This window comes from Electrophorus electricus, chromosome 19, assembly GCF_013358815.1.
Source record: "Electrophorus electricus isolate fEleEle1 chromosome 19, fEleEle1.pri, whole genome shotgun sequence".
NCBI lineage: Eukaryota > Metazoa > Chordata > Actinopteri > Gymnotiformes > Gymnotidae > Electrophorus > Electrophorus electricus.
In genome coordinates this window covers 8,833,056-8,856,231 of record NC_049553.1, presented here as the reverse complement: position 1 = coordinate 8,856,231, position 23,176 = coordinate 8,833,056, and the positions used below count along the sequence as shown (strand labels likewise).

The 23,176-nt window shown below is 46.2% G+C and overlaps 1 protein-coding gene and 1 long non-coding RNA gene across 6 annotated transcripts in view; both read left to right on the top strand.

Annotated features, from left to right (window-relative positions):
• The window catches only part of nhsl2 (NHS-like 2), a 49,123-nt gene that overhangs the window by 4,462 nt on the left and 21,485 nt on the right, over positions 1 to 23,176 (top strand). Inside the window, exon 1 of one of the 5 annotated variants that reach the window (XM_027008711.2) lies at positions 2,719 to 3,105. The exons of 2 other annotated variants lie outside the window; for them this stretch is intronic. In XM_027008711.2, the coding sequence (XP_026864512.2) occupies positions 3,000 to 3,105 (106 nt within the window). In that variant the 5' untranslated portion in view covers positions 2,719 to 2,999. Of the gene's footprint in view, positions 1 to 2,718; positions 3,106 to 22,660; positions 22,784 to 23,176 lie in introns of those variants that run through there. 2 more of the 5 variants (XM_027008713.2, XM_027008714.2) reach the window with 2 other exon arrangements.
• On the top strand, positions 7,509 to 10,568 carry LOC113576561. The gene is made up of 3 exons (XR_003410528.2): positions 7,509 to 9,205; positions 9,870 to 10,037; positions 10,183 to 10,568. It is a non-coding gene; the product is annotated as an uncharacterized LOC113576561 (long non-coding RNA).

The following is a 23,176-nucleotide window of genomic DNA, read 5'->3' as shown; positions in this document are numbered from 1 at the left end:
AAATATCCTAAAACTATTACGACTATATGGCAGGGGTTTTGTTCATAAGGGATTGTTGCACTATGATGGTTCTGAAAAATGTGCAGTGCAGTGACTTGTGCTAGTGAGTTGTCAGCCTCTCAGAATATGACCTTTGACTCCTGCAGAAAGCCCAAACAGGTATCAGAAGTAGGGTCTCCAGCAGCACTTGCTTCATTCAGCCGAAGTCCCAACCCATGTAAAGTAGCTGGACATCAAAGCTTACCACTGCTTGAGCTACTGACCTACAGGTGGTATATGTGGCTGTGAAGTGTGAAGGCAGAACCAGAGCAACAGTGAGGGCTGGTGGAGGAGACTCACAGTCAAACCTGACCTACTGGGTGACAGGGAGCGGGCAGCTCCATTTGGCAGCCCAAGACATGTGGAGGTGCCTTGTTCGCCACAGTGCCTGGTCCGCTTTGAGGGGTTGGCATTGTAGGATTGTGAGCTGTGTGGGTCGATCACGGAGTGGGACAGTGCACTCAATGACAGACTCAGGGTCATTTAGAGCTGCTTATTTAGTCCAGTGACATGCCATGCAATCCACTGTCTGTTTTGAAACTCAGCACTGTAGAGCAGAAGCAGGGCCGTCTGCTTTCACAGAACCCATGGCACTTTCAAATGCTGATGCATAGTCACTGTTACTATAGAAACAACAGACATTCACACACTCCTAGCCTTGGAATATGGCATGTCTTTTAAAATAGTAACCTAATCAGTGCCTCCTGTATGACAAACCCCTCCTACTCTCACGCCTTCTCTCCATCCTGGTTGAGCCCAGTTATTCTCTGATCAAACAGCAAGCTGGCCAATCAGTTACTCAGTCTGTGGCATGCTAAAGGTCCTGCAGCTTCAGTGAAGGTTCTTACGGTGCCGGGATTGTGCAGTATGGTTCTAGCTTGTCTCCAGCGAGGGCTCACATTGAGGGTGCTTTACCTATTTACTATTAACAGGGGAAAGGTACCTATGTTTTATTAGACAATGGCTCTTTGTCAAGATCAACATACGGGCCAGGCTTGCCGGTGTCGTAATAGACGGAGAATGATTTCCAGATGGTTGTGAAGCTAGTTGAGTGGAGAAGAGGGAAGGGTCTAAATTAGCAGGAAATCAGAGTAAATACAAAGAGCAGAGGGGAAAGGAGTTAGGAGTCAGTCTGAGCTCTCATTAGGTCTTCTGACATTTGGGTGTGATTTGTACCATTTTGTATCATAACAAAGAGCCATATCTTCTATTCGGGTGGCAGTTAGTGACCCCTGAAGTAATATATGTGTCTGGTTTTGTATATCTGGGTTGAGCCTTAACAGTCTCTACTGGGACAGCGTTTTATGTGAAAACAAGCCTAGATAATGTCTAGAGTGGCATCTCTATAGGCTGTGCCTAATAGGGGCTGTCAGCAGTTGCAATGCTGCGCAGTGCTGGCAGGCTTTAGCACTGAGCACAGGAAGTGAGGTGTGAGTGGGCACTAAGAGAACAGGCAGTGCTTCTACTGCAGCTCACACTGAGGTTTAATTCTGCTGGCGTGACGAGGACCGTATGTGTGAAGGCACCCCATGCTCCTGCTCGCCACAGGACTCCCAGCCCCGCCCCTCCTGGACATGGTGCACATACACACACAGCGACAGAGCTTCATGGTCCCTGCTGCTCCTGTTGGTAAACATTTCAGAGACACGTTGCACGACACGGCGACCTCAAAGCCCTTTCCTGTGGAATTCCGCATGGTCTCATATGGCCAGCCTCAGAACTGAAGCTCCTAGCTTCTCCCTGCAGGTGCCTGCAGGTGGGCCATAAACATGCTCCTCTTGCCACTAATTTCCGTTCTCTGGAGCGCCTGGGACCACAGCACATACACAGGCTGCAGTAAAGAAAGGCAGAGAGCCTGCAGTGAAACACTCCTCTTTTTAATCAGGAAATTGAAGCTCGCCGCGTTGTCATCATCTTTGGTTTTCTCCACGGTGTTATCCGAGTGTATGGGTTTGCAAAACGGTAATGCAGTCAGATTGCTCATATAAATCCAGTTTAGTGATTACAGCAATAAGGCCGTGGTGGAGGTGGCAGCAGCAGACTAAGACAGTGTCAGCATTGACTGATCCTGCCAGACTGATGATCCTGGATGCTTTCAGACTGATCCTGGATGCTTTCAGACTGATCCTGAATGCTCTTGGCAAACACAAAAAGTGTAATTGTGTTAGGCTGCGGGAATAAGGTTGTCACGGTAGCTTGAGCTGCTTGCACTGGCAGACGCTACAGCTATCTGGAGAAGCAGCACTGTACTGAACTGCACATGCTGTGAAGACGTGTGTGCTGTTTGGTTTATGTAGAGATATGTCCTTTATGAAAGTGTGTGTGTGTGTGTGTGCTGTACGTGTTTATATATGTCCATGGGGACCAAATGTCCCCACAAGCATAGGAACATTTGACATGTTTGACCTTGTGGAGACCACCTTGTGTACAAATGCTTTTCTTTTCTTACTAAAAATGGTACTTTCATTTGAAGAACTAAAAGAGCCAAACTATTTGCTTTTGGTTTCTGAGGTTAAGGTAAAGGTTAGGCTTATGGGTAAGCACAGCATTAATTAACTACAGTATTCATTATGTCACTGGAAGGTCCCTACAAGAATAGTAAACAAAACTGTGTATGTGAGTAAAATAGAGAGAGGTGCGGTGTGGCACTGCTACTGCAGAATTTGCTGCAGTGTGTATGTAGAGGCGTGTAGCTGATGAGAGAGGGAGAGAAGGATGGAGAGAGCGATGGAGAGAGCTGTACGCAGGAGCTGTAAACTCTTTTAGGCTGCAGAGTGGCCGGAGGAGATAATCAACACATTTTTTGATTGGCACCTCTACTTACTGCACACCGAGCAGTTAATTTGCTTGTGAGTATGTGTGTGTGCCTGTGAGAGTGTTTGTGTCAGGAGAGGTTGCGCGGGGATACGTCTGTGAGCGTATGTGTGCGCGAGTGTGTGTGTTGTCGGACGCGCGGGGCGATGCGGTGGAAACGGAGGAGATCTCCAGGACAGGGAAGGCAGGTGGAGACGAAGAGCTCGGAGTCTTCCTTCTCCACGCCCTTCTTCAGAGGTAACACATTAACATGTGTGTGAGATTTTATGTGAGTAAGATATTTCACATTTCGGTTATTATGATTTGGTAGTGTATGGAAAAGTGTAGGTCAGTACTGTGGTTCGTGAGTGTAAATGAGTGTGTGCAAGTGTTTGTATGTATGTGAGTGTAAATATGTGATTCATAGATTGACTGCTATGCATATAAGAATTTTTTACGTGTCTGTGTGTGTGTGTGTGTGTTGTTTACATTATCTGTATACTGTATACATGCCTTGTTGACTAACATGCACTCAGATTGCAGTGCAGTCTCAGCCTTGGTCATTCTCCACTCAATCCTAACACACTACAAGCTGTTCTCAGTCACAAACACATCCACATATATAAACATCACAATTAAACAGTGTTGCATGCCAAAAATGCACACTGACAGGAACTTGCACAACAAAGAATATAAAAATGTTTTCAACTATGTAATAGTTCAACTATGTAATAGTTTCAACTATGTGAAATTATATGGAGAAATTGTATAATCCTGCATAAATCGCAACTTTTTCTCAAAAGCAATGCACAACGGATTTAAAATCGACAGCACCTTCGGTGACAGGTTTCCGAGCAGGCCAAGATGAGTGTCCAACCTAGCAGAAGAATGTGAGCAGATCACACAACTACGTCTTCGGGAAGAGTTTGGCTCACTTGAGCTTCGTGGCTGCCGTGTTTCTCAGCTGTGAAATGCGGTTTTCGCAGGGCCCGCGTGTCTGCAGTCTGACTCAACATCTGTGCTTCTTTTCATGTCTTCTTTTTTTTGGAGGAAACAATGAAGAAACAGACAGCACAGAAGAATAAGAGGGTGCATTCAGTCGTGCCTTCTGGGCTATGGGCATGGAGTCTCCTCATTTCTACCATCACATGACAACAGCAGTGAAAGGGCACATTTCCTTGAGCAGAACACAGTTTACTGGATTGTGTGTTATTATCGTGTATCTACTACTGGACTGAAAAGGCTCTCAGGTGTTGAAATTTCTAAATAGTTTCCTTCAGAGGCAAGCGTCTCCTTAAATTTATGCAAGATTATTATTTGGTTAGAAAGTGAGTGATGTTACAAGACTGTGCAAATGAAATGATGTTTAAATGTGATTGTGCTGAACTTCATATGTAGAGGTGAGAACCTTTACATAGTTAAATGTTATGGTATTTGAGAGCTATCTAGGGGAGGCGCTAATGTTTCGCTTAATCTATATTTCATGCAGTGTTTATCTTAGAGTTGTCTGATAGTGATCCAGGGGACCAGTCCTGAATGTTCTAACTGGCTTCTTCTTTGATTCTCCCTTGGTTTCTGTGGCTGTAACGGAAGGAAACAGCACTCAGTTAGTGCACATTGGTGTCAGTAACCGAGGTGCCAGTGGTTTTGCTCTCTGGCCACATTGTGACCAGTTGCAGCAACTGCTGCACACAGAAATGTTGGTGTGAGCCACTCTGCTTTTCTGAGACTAGTCTCATGTATAATATGTGTCAGGATTTTTAACTCCTGAATCACACTGAAAAAGGGCAGAATCTGCTGCTACGCAGACGCAAAGGCTTTAGATGTGCCCATCTCACAGAGATCTGCATAGCGTCACTGAATGGTCAGGTCATTTCTTGAAACGCTGCTTGTGGCAAGCGCTGGGATCGTTATGTTCCGCACAGATCTGGCATCACCCAAACACAACTGCCATGTTGTTCTGAGGTAATGAGCTGGCAATGTTTGAGAATATTTGCCCTCCTACCTGGTGCAATTAGCTCATCATTGGCAGATGCACCTCACAAGTCAGCCTGCATTTGTTTGTCTGTGTGCTGTTATTTTCGATGTGGACTGCTGAGAGGACAGTGCTGCATGAGCAGGTTCTACCGGCTCTAGGCCGCATGCTTACTGGACGGATTGGAGTCACGCCATTGGCATGCTGGGACAGCTGCACCACTGTCATTAACATACACATCCATGTTGATTGGCCTGTACCTGCTCTGAAGAATTCCGGTCAGGTATCCAAATGACTAACTGAGGAAATTGAGTATAATCTCATCTGAAGAAAGCAAACAAACTAGTTTAATTTGAGATCATTAGTCTTTGTAGGCGCTTGTTTTGTGGTGGCTCCTATAGAAATGATTACAATACATTAGTATAAAAGTGAGTGAAAATTTAGGTGAGTAAAAGTTAGGAAATTTCCTGTAGTAATAAATATGGAATATTATATGCAATCAGCAGTGAGCGAGTAGTATCTGACTTAGAAGTGAAAGTTCAATTGTTGATTTAGCTCTGTTCCTAATTAGATTTTTGTGATGATCTCACAGCTGTAACCAAACACTCTAAAGCACTTTGTGAGTTTGCCTCTAGGGTGCCGTTCCCCATATGGTGTGACATCATCCTTCTCTTTTCCCTCTAAACCATTTTCAGTAGTCCAAGTTTGGCTCGGTCTGGTTAAATGAGTTAGATAAGAGTGGAATGGTGTACATCATTGTGTTATGAAAACATCTTGTGTTTTCTTCTTTTTTTTTTTTTCTTTTTTTTTTGTTTGTCACGGCCAGCCAGCTCTGGTTCTGTGTTTGATTTGACACTTCCTGCATGTCTTGAAGTGTGAAATATAGAGGGAACTATGAGCTGAGAGGAGGGTGAGGAGCAGCAAAAAAGTGCTGACATGCTTATTCCTCAGGAGAATAACTGAGTGTGGTGCTGTGTGTGTGTGTGTGTGTGTGTGTGTGTGTGTGTGTGTGTGTGTGTGTGTCACTCACTGGGGTAAAGGCATTAGTGTGTCCCCCATTGGCCCATAGTGCTCAGCAGATGTTTTCCACTCTTCTCTTATTAGTCTGTAGTCATGTGATCCAAAGTGGAGCAATACATTCGTTCTCTCCTTCTCTCCTTTTCAAAACCTTAGGCATTGCTCTGCTCCATTCTCACTAAAAATAGAGTCCTCTCAGTCAGCTGGTCATCTCAGAGCCTCTGCATTGTTTTTGCTTTGTCATACACCCTTTCCCCACGCTGTCTGTTCAGCAAGGATAGCCACTATGTCTTTTGCCTAAATCTATCTTCAGCTCGCGATGTGCTAGATGTGCCCTCAAGATCAGCTAATGTGCTGGAGTAGGAACTGGGCCTCTCCACAGCCTACAAAGCATTTTAGGTTAGACTGCTGATCTACGACCAATATAATCATCCCAGATCCATGTAATTGTCCTCAGAATTGTATACATTTTCACTGGAGGCATAGAGGGCAAAAGCCAGTTGCCTGAGATTTAAAAAAAAAATTTTTTATTTCAACCCCAGGCCTGCAGGCTCTGGATCTGATCTGATGTGAGTTTTATAGCACATGGCCTCGTTCCAGCAGAATGAGGCCTGTGGAAAACTCTCTGCCTCCCTCAGAGTAGCTCAGGCCCTTCCAGGGGATTTGGGCTGGGCTCAGTGTTGTGGGAACTCAGGGTGTCGGTGGGACGCACACTTCTCCTTAGCTTGTTCTGCTGCAGTGAGTGAGGTCTGTGCTGGAATGCCTCTGCACTGCACATATGGTCTCTTGGATGACTGCGCGCCCTTAGCTTGAATGTTTGTGTCTCGGGGCAAATTGACGCTTCAAGAGCCATGACACGTATGCATCTTTCAGGAGTGCTCATTCACTCCTTTGTGTGTGTGTACATGTGCGTGTGCGCGCGCACGTATCCTCTGTGTTCTGTATCTGTACGATGAGCTCTGCGTTCCTCTTGCCCTTTGTAGCGTGTGTGTTCTGGCGCTGTCTGTCGATCCTGGCACTCGCTCACATCTTGGACGCTGCGGGCCCACATTAGGAGCCTCGCCGCTGACCACACACGCCTCCCTGTACTGCAGAGGGGCCACGGCCCTGCCTGCTCGTGTAACCGCGTGGTAAGAGGCCAGCACGCCTGCCAAGAACTGGGCTGTCCAGCAGAACCTCCTCTTCTGCTGAGGATGTGAGGTATAAGGTGTGCAGTAGGACCATCCTTCAAGCTCTGACTACCCAGGTGTGCCAATCACTGTGAAGTGGGTTTCATGTATGCCTTGTATGCCTGTTTTGAACAATGCCTCTGACAAAACACGTCTGTTGTTCCATTCAGCATTATAAATTAAAAAATCTGCAACGGTTTAGTCCTGTTTAGTCCCACCAATGAAAAGCTCTGTTATTAATACAGCTTCGAGAAGCAACGTACTGTTAGAGTCGAGCCGTTTATCTGTATCAGTAATCAGTATTAGTTTTCTCCATTGCAAAATTGTAGTAATGTTGGTTTCAGATGTCATTGGGCACTGGGCTGTAGCTGGGTTTCAGATAAGCCACAGGGCCCTGGGCTGTAGCTGGATTTTAGGGCTGGTGTAGGGAAATGGCAGCTCTGATACAGCTGGTTGGAGTCTGGAATCACCATGTGAGTTTGCAGAACTCATCTCTTCTTAAGGGTGCACACACACACACACACACACACACACACCCCCTTGCTATGCCAGGGAGCTGGCCTTTTGGTCAGGTGCTCAGAGCCCGTGTTTAGCTCCGTGTCAGAGCTGGGTTCGAGTCCCTGGTAGGGTGGCTGGCTTTGGCCTTTGTTGCACGTAGGCATAATCGTTTCTATTTATTCTTTCAATGTGTGTTGAAGTTTTGCTGCTCTTACATGCAATCTCTTATAATGTCCGTTTCCCTGTGTTTATGTATGTCTTATACTTTTGATGTGGAATCTCTCCTTTTTATTTATTGTTTTCTTTTCTTTCTTTCTGTCTTTCTTTCATTCATTTCTTTCTTTCATACCGTAGAAAGGAGCATTGTGGGACAGGGTGCAGCCTATGCCCCAAGGCTAGTCAGTGAGAGAAAGACACCAATGCACACTAAACACATACATGCACACACACACAAACACACACAAGGTTCTTTATGCCATTAGCTGCAGGTCGGGGTGATGTGGTTAGAGTAACATGGAATCAGAGCCGGCAATGTGCTGAATGTGTTTGTGTCACGAGCCTTTAACTTTCACACAGGAATAAGTGCTCCTAATGAACATAATTCAGGCCAGCAGCGAGATTCTGAAGAGTCACTTCCATATAGGAAAGGCTACAGTAATCTGCCTGCTTCGATGAAACTTTGCGCTAGAACTTTGTGGAATGCTGCCCGTCATGCTGTGTTCCAGGGAATTGGCAGCGTAGCTGGTGAAATCAGAGAAGCTACTGACGATACCCACATCAGCACTAGAGACAAACAGTATTGTTCACAGTGATGATGAAGTATGTCATCCAACAGGTAGGACCATACATAAGCCTCACAAATCAAACCATAAACTCTTTCTTTTTTTTCCAAATGTGGACAAATGCACGGCACATCCTCACTCTCCTAAGGGCTGCCGGAGTGTTTCTCCTAGCGTGGGCTGCACGGAGCACGCTCGGCATGGATGCTCAGGTAACAAATGAGAAGGTATCTTCAGAACCCTGCATACGCTTTGGAGAATGGAGGTGATGGACAAGGGGAAAAACCCAAAGAACAGCAGGTCCCTCAAGGGCAGCGGAGAGGTTAAATGAATATATGAGTGATTAGTTTACTGGTGCTGAGTGGAGTTCAGCTAAAGGAGCAGGACTGGAGTAAGAGAGAAGGAGCGATGGAGATAAAGGTAGAGAGAGAGAGAGAGAGAGAGAGAGAGAGAGGCGGATATGGGGAGAGAAAGAGCAGTTGATAGGCTAATTGAGTTTAGAGGGAGTTGTGAGGCGAGATAGTGCTAGCTTTATGTGTCGGAAGACAGACAAGCCCAGTGCTGCTTTGAAAGAGGGCAGCTGGGTGTCTGCACACAGCCCAGCCAAAGAAGGTATCATGGGAAGTGTGTGTGTGTGTGTGTGTGTGTGTACACACGTGTGTGTGCACATATACAGGCTGTGTGTGTGTGTGTGTGTGTGTGTGTGTGTCAGAAAATGCGGAGGCAGTGGCACACATCTTCAGTCTGACACTCCTCCTCTCTCTGTCTTCTAACCTCATACGTCCTTCCTCTTTCAGTCAGTGTGTCGGAGTGTGTGCTGGGTGCTCAGGCACGAGTGTGTGAGAGAGTGTGTGTGTGTCCTGGAACTGCAGTGGTCTCAGGGCCTTGAGTTGGACAGAACCCTGTTAAATGCCTTTGCTCATCTGTGTGCACAGGTGAGTACAAGTATGCCATCTCTCCTGCTTCCTCTGTGTGTGTAACAGTTCTGGGTCTTTCTCATCCCATACCTTAGCACAGGCTAAACACACAGTATTCTTGTAGAAAATAACACGATTTAGCCACAAGACACATTTGTGGTTACAGTCATTTTTGAACTCATTCAAAGTATTATTTTAAAAAAATAAGATAACTTAAAAGCATAAATGATTTTTTTGTTTTTTGTTTTGATTTTGTTGTTGCTGGTACTGAGTTTATATGTAATAACAGCATTTTTTTTGATTGGTAGCTTTAAATATGGTGTGTATTTATTCTAAATGGTGGGCATGACAAGAGTGGATGAAACAGTTCAGTGCATCTGTGTATCAGTCTGTGTTAATACACTAGCAGTAAGGGGGCCACAGGTTTTTATGAGAGAGAGAGAGAGAGAGAGAGAGAGAGAGAGAGAGAGAGAGAGAGAGAGAAAGAATCTTGAGATTTAGCACTTTATCACATTAGCCATTCCTCAAAACATTTTCTTTTTTCTGTTACCCTTCTTTTTAGAACTTATTTAGAGCACCTGTTCAGTTAAGTTGAAAGGCTTAGTCACCTTAACGCGGCTCTTAACGCGGTACCCGGGTCGGTACGCTGCTTGCCAGTCGGTTTTTGGTCGGTGTTGTTTAGGTCCAACGCGATGACGACATACCTCGCTCTAATCTCGTGAGAGCGAGACGGCTGAAGGTTCCAGATCGTGCGACCGCGCGTGCGAAGAGCTGGCGAGAGGCGAGGATGACGGCAGATCTAAAACTTCACTGGCTAGTGTCTCCGCCATCAAATATGTACCCACAAATGGTAGCCAGTTAATACAGCACGCATACTATTAAAATAGTGGATGGAATATTGGCCTTGTTGATGTTATGATCAGATTCAAAATGTAATGTTATATTCCTCAAAGAAATGTTCTATATCTCTATATGTTCTGTGATTCCTGCGGCAGGAAACACTGTCCGGCTAGCAGGTTCTGTGCTCAGCTCCTCGCTCGGTACCAAGGCAAGACACGGATCCTCTCCAGCCATCCTCGGGGCTTCGGGGATCAGTAGTTGTCCCCGAACAGCTACTTTCTGCACATTTCCCACCCCGCCTTCACATGTGAGCAGGGTGTGAGCGTGCAAGGGCCAATCAGGCGAACTAATTATTCAGCGATTACAAAAACTAGGACCGGTTTTGCCGGGTTTGGTTTCAAGTGCCAGGAGAGATTATTAGGAGTTTCTGGAGTTTTTGGCACACCGAAACAATAATTGAAAAATCCTCTTAGTTTTTTAATTTTATTTTTTTAATGTATTCTGTCGCAAGATAATGTCAAATTATTTTCCATGTTTTTATTTATTTATCTATTTCCCCTTACAGGTTATATATATATATATATATATATATATCTGTAGTTCAGAATAAAGAATGTATGCATTAAAATGTACTGATGTAGCTTTTTGTTCACTATTAGCTGGTATTGTCTGTGTGCAGCTGCTTCCCTCAGCACCATTTGCCACTGTCCTTTTCTATGTCTTTGGTCTTTTAAAGGATAACATTTATCATACATAAAGCTTTCACGGTTTCCACAACTGGAGATCGACCCAATTCAGAGTGTGTATAACAGGAATACAGGGTCACCAGTGTCCTTTCCGCGTTCCCCTTTTTTCTTCCTGTGGATGAGTTGGCGGTGATGCACTACTGCTTGCAGTTTCACAAGTGTCCACTAGGGTGCAGAAGAGCATTGTTTGTTGCAGCCTTGGGCAGAGACTGGGACGTATTTTGCAGACGCAGGTTGTCTCTATTTGGGGATGCTTAATGGACAGATTGCCTTCCTAATGCAAACGCCTCTCAGGCTTGTCTTTCTCACCAGACAGTTTACACACAGGAGAGAAGGTGCAGGCCCAGGGCTCAACCAATACCCTGCTTTAGACTGGAGTGTTCCCTGCTGTTTACATGAGGAGAGAGTGCCTTTACGATGGGTCAACATGAAAGGGGATAGCATATACATTATGTGTGTGTTTATGTCTAATCTACTAATGCCCATCTTTCTGCTCTACTCTACTGATCCCATGAATTATAAGAGTAGAATCTCATTCTGAGCTCCAAAAGTGTGCATGTGTATGTTTGTGTATGCTTTTAAATATGCGTGTGGGTCTTCTCGGTAGCCAAAATATTTACAAGGGGTTGGGGTTGAGCCTAGGACTGCAAATTATGTAAAACTATTCTTTAATGCACTCTAGTGGCAGAGCAGACAAAAGATCTCTCTCTCTCTCTCTCTCTCTCTCTCTCTCTCTCTCTCTCGCCTTCTCCCACTCTCTTTTCTCCTCTGTTTGTCTTTCTATCTTCTCTCTCTCTCTGTTAGGGATCAGGCAGGGTTGGCTCTCTTTAGCTTTGACATCAGCCTAAAGAGAGATTGTAGTTAAGTGTGTTTTAAAATCTTTGCATACACTCCCACAGCATCCTTCATGGACAAAACTCACGAGTCCCGACTGGCCGCCTTATACCAGCCCTGCTGTTCCCAGAGGTGCCCAGGACCCTAGGCTGCCTGGAGGTGCACGTGGCCATGGACAGTCGATTGCTGATTCTCTGGTGGTCTGGCATACACTATGGGACTGGAGCTGTGGACGTTGTACTTTTAGAGAGTTAAAAGATGGATGGAGATGGTGGTACTAAAGAGAGGAGATTTGGCTGCACCCTCCTGCCCTGCACTAATCCCCTCAGAAGGCGGAGTGGAGGGCATTCTTTCAGTGGCTTTCTTTATCCCACTCTCACGTTTCCCCCGTTTTCCTGCCTGCTGAGCCATTGAGAGGCTGAGTGAAGGGCCAGGTGGTCTTGCGCTGGGGAAGTGCGCAATGGAACATGGTCCTGACTTGCTTTCAGCCCACCGAGTCAGGTTCCATTTGCCCACCCTTACTAGGCCTCACATATCTGTCAGAACCTTTCCCAGTCAGAGACTGTCTTTGTTTTCTCTCTGAAGTTTAATTCGCTTCCTCTCTCAACTTTATTTTCTGTCATTCTCTGCCATATTATCTGCTTCTTTTTCCTCTCTCTCTCTCTCACACACACACACACACACACACACACACACACACACACACACACACACACACACACACACACACACACACACACACACACACACACACACACACACACACACACACACACACATCCTGCTAAGAGTGTGGGCTTCTCTCCTTCTTGCTCTCCCATGTCTCTTTCTCTTTCCTTTATTCTCTCTCTCTCTCTCTCAATTTCTGTCTCTGTATTTTCTCTAACCCCCATATCCTTGGTTATAATAGCCACTCCGTATGTGAGTGTGTTTTAGGTCTGGAAGGAGCTTAGTGGCTGAGGTTTGTGTGTGTGTGTGTGTCTGTGCGCCTGTCTGGCAGTGAGGTCCATGTCAGGGGGTTTGACTTGGTAGCTGAAGTTGATGTCTTTCTACCGTGACGCCTGCTTCTGATTGGCTCATGCCCAACTGTAGAATGGTTCATCTACAATACCAGTTTCTCTCCGATTATCTCGTCATCTTTTCCCCGCGCATCTGTTTCTGGTTAAATATTACTTTCTTTCATCTTACTTTCCCCCCAACTGTTTTGATTTGTCACTGTTTCTTTAAATCCTTCTTCGCATGGTGAAATGTTGAAATAATATTATTCAAGTCTTAGAGCAACAAAGCAGCCGCTCATCCATTATAGCCCTGAAAATGGGCATGAGTGTGGATCCAGGTATGGGAGGGAGCCAGAAGACCAAAAATCACTTTACTGCAAGCAAATAGTGCAAGAAGAACACAGAGCACATGAGCCAGCAGCAGAGCAGCTTTCCTTTGCAGTTTGTGTTTGGACGGTTCATTTTTCTGTTTTGAATTATTTCTTTGTGGTGATTGACCATAAGATGCTTCTCAGCCTCCCATGCCAACACACACACACACACACACACACACACACACACACACACACACACACACACACACACACACACAACACAACATAACACAAGACATATAGCAGCAGCCTTCCTTCAATATTTTTGTGAAATGGCTACAAGGATAGTGTGATCATAAAAAGAGAGCGAGATAGTTGGAGGTAGAATAAGGAATGCTCATTCCCACAGGGATTTAAAGTGGGAGGGTCTTTCTCGTTTTCTTCTCCCCTTCCCTGTATTTTTTTTGTTCTCCCTTATAAGCGCACTACTCCCTCCTTTTCACGCTAAGTATCCTGAAAAGTCATACCCCGTTCCTCTGCACCCCTCTCTCCGTGGGACGGGAAAGAGCTCGGATCAGCGCTCCTCTCTCCTTCTCTCGCCTTCTCGCTCTTCTTCCTCACCTTGCTGCTTCTCAGCCTCACCAGGTGTGTTCAGCCCTCGCCGCAGGTGAGTGTCAGCGGCTCGGCAGCTCCTCTCTCTCGACCAGCACCGGCTCTCTTTTCACATTCTGGAATGTTTTTTTTTCTTCTTCTTCTTCTTCTTCTTCTTCTTCTTCTTCTTCTTTTGCAAAACAAAAGTGCAGAAACCTGACTAAGCAGTTGTTTCTGAAGAGGATTCTCTGTCGGTGTTGTTGATGTTTGTGCCATGGCTGCGTGGTTGTGACGCGTGCTGTTTTTTTCCGGAACAGCGTTACATGAATCAGCTGGCTTGCAGATGATACGCGTCTGTTGCTTTGAACAGCAGCAGGATGACTGACGGCTGCCGCGGTGTGAAAGCCAGAGGCGACAGAAATGTCAGTCTGACTCACGGGGTGCTGCTGGTATAATGAAACTTGTTGATGATATCACTATCACTCTCTGTTTCTCTCTGCTTGCACCCCCATCCCTTCTCACGTGTGTGTTTTTTGCATATAATGATGCTTATCTTTCCCTGGATATACTGAAGTTCTGCATTAACCACAGGTCATAGAGTTAAATAATTAGAATAAGGTGTGGTTATAAGGAGGGTTTGATGTGGTCAGCAGGGCAGTCCTTTGCAAATCAGTCATATTTTGGTCATGTTAGACTTGCAACGTGAGAGGTAATATGAATTGAATGAGGTGGAATGTTTGGCTGAGGGCACGTGGCCCTGGCTTTAATGACTTCTTGTCCAAGTGTATGGACCATGGAGGGTGCCTCATGAGGAAGACTCGTAGCGTGTATACTATTCTGACACAGCCATTACTCTGTCCCGCTTCCCATGGGTGCTTGGGCACATGCGCTGCTAGACTACACTGTTTAAGGTAGACGAGCATCTATGATGCACCGTGTGGGAAAGTGTGTGTGCTTGTCCATGTGTGCGTACCACACTAATGACCCCACTGGGGGTCCAGTTTCAAAAAGGAGGTCTAATTACTACCATAGCAACAGAGTTATGTGACTGTAGCTAACATGTTGTTCTTGGTCACACACTGTTACCAGGCCTAATTACTACCATAGCAACAGTTATGTGACTGTAGCTAACATGTTCTTCGTGGACACACACTGTTACCAGAACATTAAGTGGGTTCACAATCCATTAGGCATTCTTCAAGAAACTCACCACTAATGGTCATATAATTAGTGAAATTTAATAAAAGTTCAGAAGGCCATTTTTAGCAAAAACAATGTCATTATCTTGGGAGCAGAACATTACTGAACCTCTACTGTGAAGATATAACAGAAACAGACCAGGAGTATTAATGAACTTTTGGCCTCTCTATCATTAGTGCACAGCTGCTCTGGGGACTGGCGGAGCACAGAGGTAGAGTAGACATATGGGCATATCTGGAACTATCAGTGCAAGATGATTAACATGCATGTCCACATGTGCACACAGACACGCTCTGTCCAGATCCCTTGGATTCAACTAATATGTGGCAGAGGTTCAGAAGTGATGGATTCTTTGGATAAATCTGCTGCGTGTGTGTGTGTGTGTGTGTGTGTGTGTGTGTGTGTGTGTGTGTGTGTGTGAGAGAGAGAGAGAGAGAGAATATGCACACTGAAGATCACAGATGACAGACAGCAGTGTAATTGCTGGCCCATGGTTTATCTAACTGTATCTAACTGGATGGGTGTGTATGTGTATTTAAAAGATTGGAAACTCTTGGAAATTCCTTATGTATAGCATTGCCTTATGTAGGTGTATATTTAATATTAGGACACATGCAGAGGGGTGATCAGATCATGAAACCTTGGAAGACAGCTTTGTTCGACAGCATTCAGAGCTGATCCACATTGATTCAGAGATAACCTACCACTCAAAATATGTAAACATTTTGTAAATCAGCTCATTGATTAAGGAATGTAACTCCCAGCCAGCTCAATGTATGGAGCGCTGAAGCATCTGTTTATCCATTTTCTTAAGTGAATTATTCCTGGTTTTCCAAAGTGATGCTTTTGATGCTGTATGAGAGCCTGCTGTCTGGTCACCAGGCCTAATGCCTCTGCAAAAACCTCCCTGCTCCACCAGCAATGCTGTGCTCTTACATGGACTACAAAGAACCGCCCAGTTTAGCTGGAATTACTGTGCTGTAATTCCACTGATGCACGTCCGACTGGGAATGACAAACACAGAGAGTTTGATTGAATAAAAACAGTCTAGTGAATGGCATAAATAAAGGAATTGTTGCATAAAATGAGATTACACACACACACACAGAGAGAGAGAGAGAGAGAGAGAGAGAGAGAGAGAGAGAGAGAGAGAGAGAGCTGCTGGAAAAGAAAGGCAGAATGCTGCTGGAAAGAGAATACTGCTGGAAAAGAAAGGCAGAATGCTGCTGGAAAGAGAATACTGCTGGAAAAGAAAGGCAGAATGCTGCTGGAAAAGTAGGGGCAGTCCCAGGTCATAATCATTCTGCATCCCACTGCTCCAACCATATGGCCAGGTTGATCTGAGGAGTCACAGAACCCACAGTAAAGCACTGAATAAACACACTCCTTTTGTTTATATTCCTGTGCTTTTTAATTTAGATTTCTCGTCATTGTCTCTTTGACAGTATCTCACCTTTGTGGCTGTGCAGACTAGCACTAAACTATTGCCATTGAGGTGTTTAGAGAAGCATGTGCACATCTTAAGGTCTGTCAGACGGCGGTGAAGGGGCTCGTCGGAATGAGTGGGTTAAAGGCGCTAGCTGGAACCCTGACTGATGTGCTGCTGTTTGGCTGCTGTTTCCGTCTGGCACTGAATGGGAGGAAGAGCACCCAGCTGATGCAGGCCAGGCTCCTGAGCTCCTGAGCTCCTGAGCTCCTGAGCTCCTGAGCGCCTGAGCTCCTGAACTCCTGAGCTCCTGAGCTCCTGAACTCCTGGACCCCTGAGCTCCTGAACTCCTGAACTCCTGAGCTCCTGAGCTCCTGAACCCCTGAGCTCCTGAACTCCTGAGCTCCTGAACTCCTGAGCTCCTGAACTCCTGAGCTCCTGAACTCCTGGACCCCTGAGCTCCTGAACTCCTGGACCCCTGAGCTCCTGAACTCCTGAGCTCCTGAGCTCCTGAACCCCTGAGCTCCTGAACTCCTGAGCTCCTGAACTCCTGAGCTCCTGAACTCCTGAACCCCTGAGCTCCTGAACTCCTGAGCTCCTGAGCTCCTGAACCCCTGAGCTCCTGAACTCCTGAATGCCTGAGCTCCTGAACCCCTGAGCTCCTGAACTCCTGAACTCCTCTGTTCCACTCCTCTATTCCGCTCCTCTGTTCTTCAGAGTAGGCACGTTGGAAACATTGTGTAAGTTCTTGCAAAGTGGCTGACAAAGCAGGAGAGGGGTTGGGATAGAGCAGGGAGGTGGAGCAATGAGGTGGAGCTGGGGTGTTGTTAGGGAGGTGGAGCTGGGGTGTTGTTAGGGAGGTGGAGCTGGGGTGTTGCAGGGAGGTGGAGCTGGGGTGTTGTTAGGGAGGTGTAGCTGGGGTGGTGTAGGTAGGTGGAGTTGGGGTGGTGTAGGGAGGTTGTTCTAAGCACTTTGTTGTTGTCTGCTGGGAAAAAAAGGAAGACAGGCCATCTCAGAACATTCCCTTTCTCCCACACTTGATTGGAAAGTCCAGGATCCTTGCAGCTGTAAGGCCAGCTGCTGCAAACTGTGTGTTATTGAGTTTCTGTTAGTGGATGTACTGGGGTGCTGAAGGGCTGGAGGGAGGGAATGAAGGATAGCTCCCTTGTAGATTGTGCCATGACCTGCAAAAGACAGCTGTCACTGCTGGAGGCTCACATTGATCAACCCTGAGTTAGTATGTGTGTGGGGGGTGTCAGACACACACGGACACGCACAAACACTGATGTGCCCACTCGTCATGCGTTTCCCCTTTGCCTGCTGTCCTGTAAGATCCTGCTTGTTTCCAGATAACAGCTGAATATTGGCTTTGCCAGCAATTATTGATGTATGTTCCAGCCTTGCCACTGACAACACACCACTGGCATCCCAGAAAAAGAAACTGATGATGAGTGCCTGGAGTTTTCCACTTCCATTATACGTGATTGCCTTTCTTCAGCTCCTTCCCAATGAGCACTGCAGACTTCCAGTGTGGTGTCTTTACCAATATGTTCATCTCCACATGTACTCTTTTTGTTTTGCTGTACGTCTCAGACAAATATGATTACTTCATACAATAGCACTGAATAAAGTGTGTGTGTGTGTGTGTGTGTGTGTGTGTGTGTGTGTGTGTGTGTGTGTGTGTGTGTGTGTGTGTGTGTGTGTGTGTGTGTGTGTGTGTGTATGCATAGAGGTCAGAATTTATATGAGAGTACAAACTTAGCCTCTGGTGATATCTTCTCTACTCCCTGTATGGGTATGCTTGCATGTCCACATGGGCACATGTGAGACATGGGCATATGTGAGACTCATTTGTCATGTGGTATATACACGTTTATCTGTACTATTAACATATTTGCTGAAGTGATGTCATCTAGTGTTTATTTACTATAACAGGATTCAAGCCAAACAATGGCTGGAGAGTCTCTGTATGAGCAGGCATTCTCCGGTGGAACTGGAATAAGCTTGTTGTTTCATGAAATATGCATATATATGTATATTTGTGGTTGAAAAGGAGAGAGAGAGTGTGTGTGTGTGGGTGTGTGTGTGGTTGATGGACACTCTCAGGCAGGCTGTGCTCTGTGAAGTGTGTACTGTGCTGATTGATAACAGGGCATGCTGTTGCTGCTGTGCGCATGTGTGTGCGTGCGCGTGTGCGTGCGCGTGTGCGTGCGTGCGTGCGTGTGTGTGTATTGTAAAGTGCAAGTCTGCTCAAGGCATGGGGTTTGTGAAAGACTTTAAAACATGGATAGGATTAATAATGAATTGAGTTGCCTGACATCCTTAAACTTGCATGTAATTCAGTTCTAAACATGTACTTAAAGGGGCTGTAACTATCATTGTGTCAGATGTGTATGTGGTGTCTGTGTGTATGTATATGGGTGTGCTTGGGTGCCTGTAGGGGGGCACGTGATGTTTACCAGACAGATGTGTGTGATGAATTGATAATGCAGAGGGGGCTGTTGTGGTTCAGAATGCTAAGCTCCAGTCTGCGCTAAAGGGAGGAACCTGCCCTCTCCACTGCAGTGTGCGTGTGTGCAGACGTGTGTGTATGTGTGTCCACTGCTAACCGCCAGCCTGGACAACCTCTCTTACGCTGAGCCTGGGATCATAACAAGCTTACACACTCTTTTATTATCCCATGGTATGTATCACTCTTTTCCTCTTCCCTTCCTTTGCTGCTGAGAATCCTGTATGAGCCACATTCACTCGTCCTGGGAGGTGTGTTTATGATTGTGGCAGGGAGTGAATGATAGATGAGCACCGGTGCTGCCTTCCCCTTACAGCACCCCTCTCTCTCTCTCTCTCTCTCTCTCTCTCTTTCTCTCTTTGGAAGCCCGCCCCATTTTCCTCTCTCCTCCCTCTCTCCGTCTGTCCTTTCCTCACCTTAATTCTCACTCTGCCTTTTTCTGCCCATCGTTTTGCTTTCTCTCTCTATCCCGCTGACCTCCCCCATCCTCCTCGTCCACTCGTGGTAATCTGCTCCAGCTCTCTGGCTTCTCTGATTCTCATTTTTCTCTCTCTGTTTCTCCTTCCCACTCTCTGCCTTCATCTGCTGCGTCTCTTCACTCCCTATCCTATCCTATCTTTCCTTTCATTGTACCCCTCCCTCTCTTATAATCTCTCTCTCTCACTCTCTCTCTCCAGCTGCAGTTGCTCCTCCTCTCCTTGAGAAGCACTCAATACTGATAAACCTGCTCCCTTTTTCTCTCCCCTGCTCTCTCTGTGCCTCACACATCTCTCTGTATTCTGCTCACCTCCTTTTCCTCTCTAACTCTCTCTCTCTCTCTCTCTCGCTCTCTCTCTCTCTCTCTCTCTCTCTCTAACTCTCTCTCTCTCTCTCTAACTCTCTCTCTCTCTCTTTCTCTCTCTCTGATACACAACCCATTCTATACATTGAGTCCTCTCTGGCTCTCAATGAAGTGAACACAGAGCTCCATCTCTCACTCGCTGGAATTAAAAAGAGAGAGCTAAACCAACGCTCTCTCCTCTCTCGCTCACTCTGTCACACACTCACAAACAGACACGCACACACCACCGTTCACATAAACAAACGCACTCCTGGCTCGCCAACCTCTCTGCTCCAAGCGTGCGCACACAGAGCTGCACTCTCATACTCACACACGTGTGCACGCACACACTTGCTGCCTGTCACTCATTGTCAGATCGCTGGGGTGCGAGCGTGGGATGAGGTGATGTTTTGGGACAGGAAACAAGGAACTATGGGCAATTCCCAACGCCTGGCCAAGGGGAGGCACAAAACCAAGGGGGCAACAGGTACAGCACACACACACACACACACACATGCACACACACTCATGCACACATGTACTCACACTATGGCACATACACATACACGCAGAAACACCTGTCATGTGTATAACATATACATATGTACATACGTATGACATATTTTCAAAGGTTTTATACATCCATACACACAGAGTCACCCTGGGCGGGCTGCATGGTAACAGCATTCATTTGCTTCGGTTCCTGCTTCCCTTATCATTGTTTGGGAGCATGAGTGCATGTGTGTGTCATGAGCGTATGTGCACGCATGTGCATGTGTGAGTGTGATGATCTCAGAGGTTCGTGTCAGTGCCAAGTTGCGTGTGGCAGAGCAACACTGCACTTGTTCAGCTGTCTAGTGCCTAAGTGGTTCGGGCTACTACAGTGGGATGTAAATATGCCCAGTCTTGAGGAAGGTGGGAAATGGGGAGAAGGGTGGAATGGAGGGAAAAAATCCGGAGAAAGGGGCGACAGGCTCGAGAAGATGAGCAACTGCGAGAGGGTAGAAAGGAAGGGATCAAACTACTACTTATCTGGGAATGCAGGCATATCGGAAAGAATGCACAAATATTGGAAGATAATCACGCCCATGCATGCATGCGCACACACATGCATGCAGATTTATGCTCTAATAAAACCGTTAAGAGTACTGTTCTGCCAGACATTTACAGTGGGTCACCTCTATTTTCCTGAGTGGGTAGTGTGTGTGTGCTCGCACGTGTGTGTGCTCGCGCGCGCGCGCGCGTGTGTGTGTGTGTGTGTGTGTGTGTGTGTGTGTGTGTGTGTGTGTGTGTGTGTGTGTGCGCTTCTCTCAGTAAATGCTTTCTCTGTGTCTGCATGGCTGGCTCGTGTGTCTGATGACAGTGTGTTTGGTCAGACGTTTCTGTGCTACTGCACCTCTGTGTGTCAGAGAAGCCTGTGTTGGCAGGGAGACTGCAGTGCTGGGCTCTTCTGTGTCCAGCGGTGCTGTGTGGTGACTAGTGTTAGACATCTGTAGTCTGCTACATGGCTCATGGGGATTAAGCTCGAGCTTTGTGTATGAACAGGAGTTGACCCTCTCCTGAAATATAAACGGTATATAAATGTATAGCACTTGTGTGTGTGTGTTTGGGGATGGACGCAGTAAGGAACTGCTGTGCACACACACTCCTCTTCATGCCCACTCAAATTTTCATTCATGTTTTTCTCTCACCTATGACATCATTCTACCAGTGAAGAACCATACCTCTGCAGAGAGAGAGAGAGCTCTGTGTTGCTGTGTGTGACTGGGACACTGTTGTCATGGAGATGGACAGGTGGTAAAGCCAGTCAATTGAAAGCCTGTTCACTGTTTGTCACTGTGTATGTATGCACTTCTGTGTGTGTGTGTGTGTGTCTTTATGTGTATTTTCACGGTGATGTCAGTGTCAGTCAGTGTTCTCGTGACCCCAGTGCTATTTTAGGCTGCTTTTTTTAGTCTCTAAGAAATTTATATTTAATAGAAGTCAAATATTTGTATATAATTTTGCTTAGCTATAAATACAACCTTAAAATGCACTGACACCTTTTTTTTTTAAATATAAAACACAAAATATACATTAGCTTATGTAGACTATGCAAAAAATATTACTGCACATCACAATAACATTTTTGTGTCATTAAAAAAAACCTGTGTGAAAAACAAAAATTTGTTGTATCAAATGCCAATTTGTGGGTGTCAAAATGATAAAATTGGTTTGGGTAAACAGGACTGCCTGTTTTACAGTAGTGCCAGACATCTTGCATAGTTAAAAATACCACCTTAAAAAGTTACAGTGCAGTTTGTGTGTGTGTGTGTGTGTGTGTGTGTGTGTGTGTGTGTACCTGTAAGCTTGGTAGCCTTGGGCACTGGGTCTCACACCAGTGTGATTCTTAGCTGCACAACTGTGAATATGTGCATGTGCGTGTGAGTGTGCACACGTGCACATGTCTGCAGCACACTGGCCAATGGCGGTACTCTAGTTTGCCATCTCAGTCAGTGCTGGCATGCGGAGAGCACTCTGAGTCACGCAGGCTTTTTGGTGACTGGCCTGCTGCAGCCTTTAGCCAGCTGAGTGGCTGCACTTGTGGTGTTTTGATGCTTGTGTTTTGATGCTTGTGTTTAGCCACCTCCTGGTGGCTCTTGAACGTCTGGGAGGGACAGAGGAGGATTCTGGGGCTTGTACTACCCTGGCTGGCTGGCTGGCTGTCACCTCCAGCCACACAGGAAAGAGGAGTGCTGACAATTAAGCAGTCAGGGGTCAGAACAGGCAGAGCTCACATATCCTGCCTTTTACTTTCCCAGACCAGAGGAAGCAAAGCCAGACCCCCTCCCTGCCACTCTCTCTCTTTCTCTCCATCACTCTCTCACTCCTTCTCCTAGCCGAGTTTCCTTTTGTTTTCTAGGCTGTTCTGAAGAGTCTTGGTCTCTAACGTCTCCAAGGCTCTTTCTCTCTCTCTCTCTCCTCTCCATCTGTCTATTTCTCTCTTTCTTTCCCTCTCAGTCGCTCCCTCTCTTTCTCTCTCCCTTCTCCATCTCTCTCTCTCTTTCCTCTGACCCTCCCTCACTGCTGCTTTATTTTCTTGCTCCAGTCCTAACTTGCACTTGCAGATTTATGCCGCCACATTTGTCTCCCGTCTCTCATTCTCACTTTCACTCACTCACTCTCCCCCCTCCCTCTCTCTCTCTCTCTCTCTCTCTCTCTCGCTCTCTCTCACTCAATCTCTCTCTTTTTCTCTCCATTTCTCTATCTCTCTTTTTCTCCCCCTCTCTCCCGTGGATATTGTCATGGAGAAGCTAGACATCTTCAGGTCCCGGGCAGGTAGGCTCAGCTCTTCCACTACTCACCGGAGGGCCTGTTTGGCTGCTGCTTCTTGCGCTTTTTCGCCTCTGCATCAGACTGAGTCCCACTGTATAAGTGATATGGGTGGCTTGATGTTCAGAGCACAGATAGCAGTGACGCAGATAAGTTCTGTCTGAATCAGGAGAGCTGTGAAGACTGTAAAGAGATGGGAACCCTTTGGACTTGCTAAACAGTTCTATATGTTGTGCAGGAAGCACCATCTGGTTTCCTTCCTAAGATATGTGAGACTATGCACCAGTCTGTTGTGATTAAATGATGTATATATACATCATTTATAGCACGAATACGCTGATTGTTTGCTTACAGTGATTTCAGACTCTGTTGCACCAACACAGTGCACGATAACAAGTT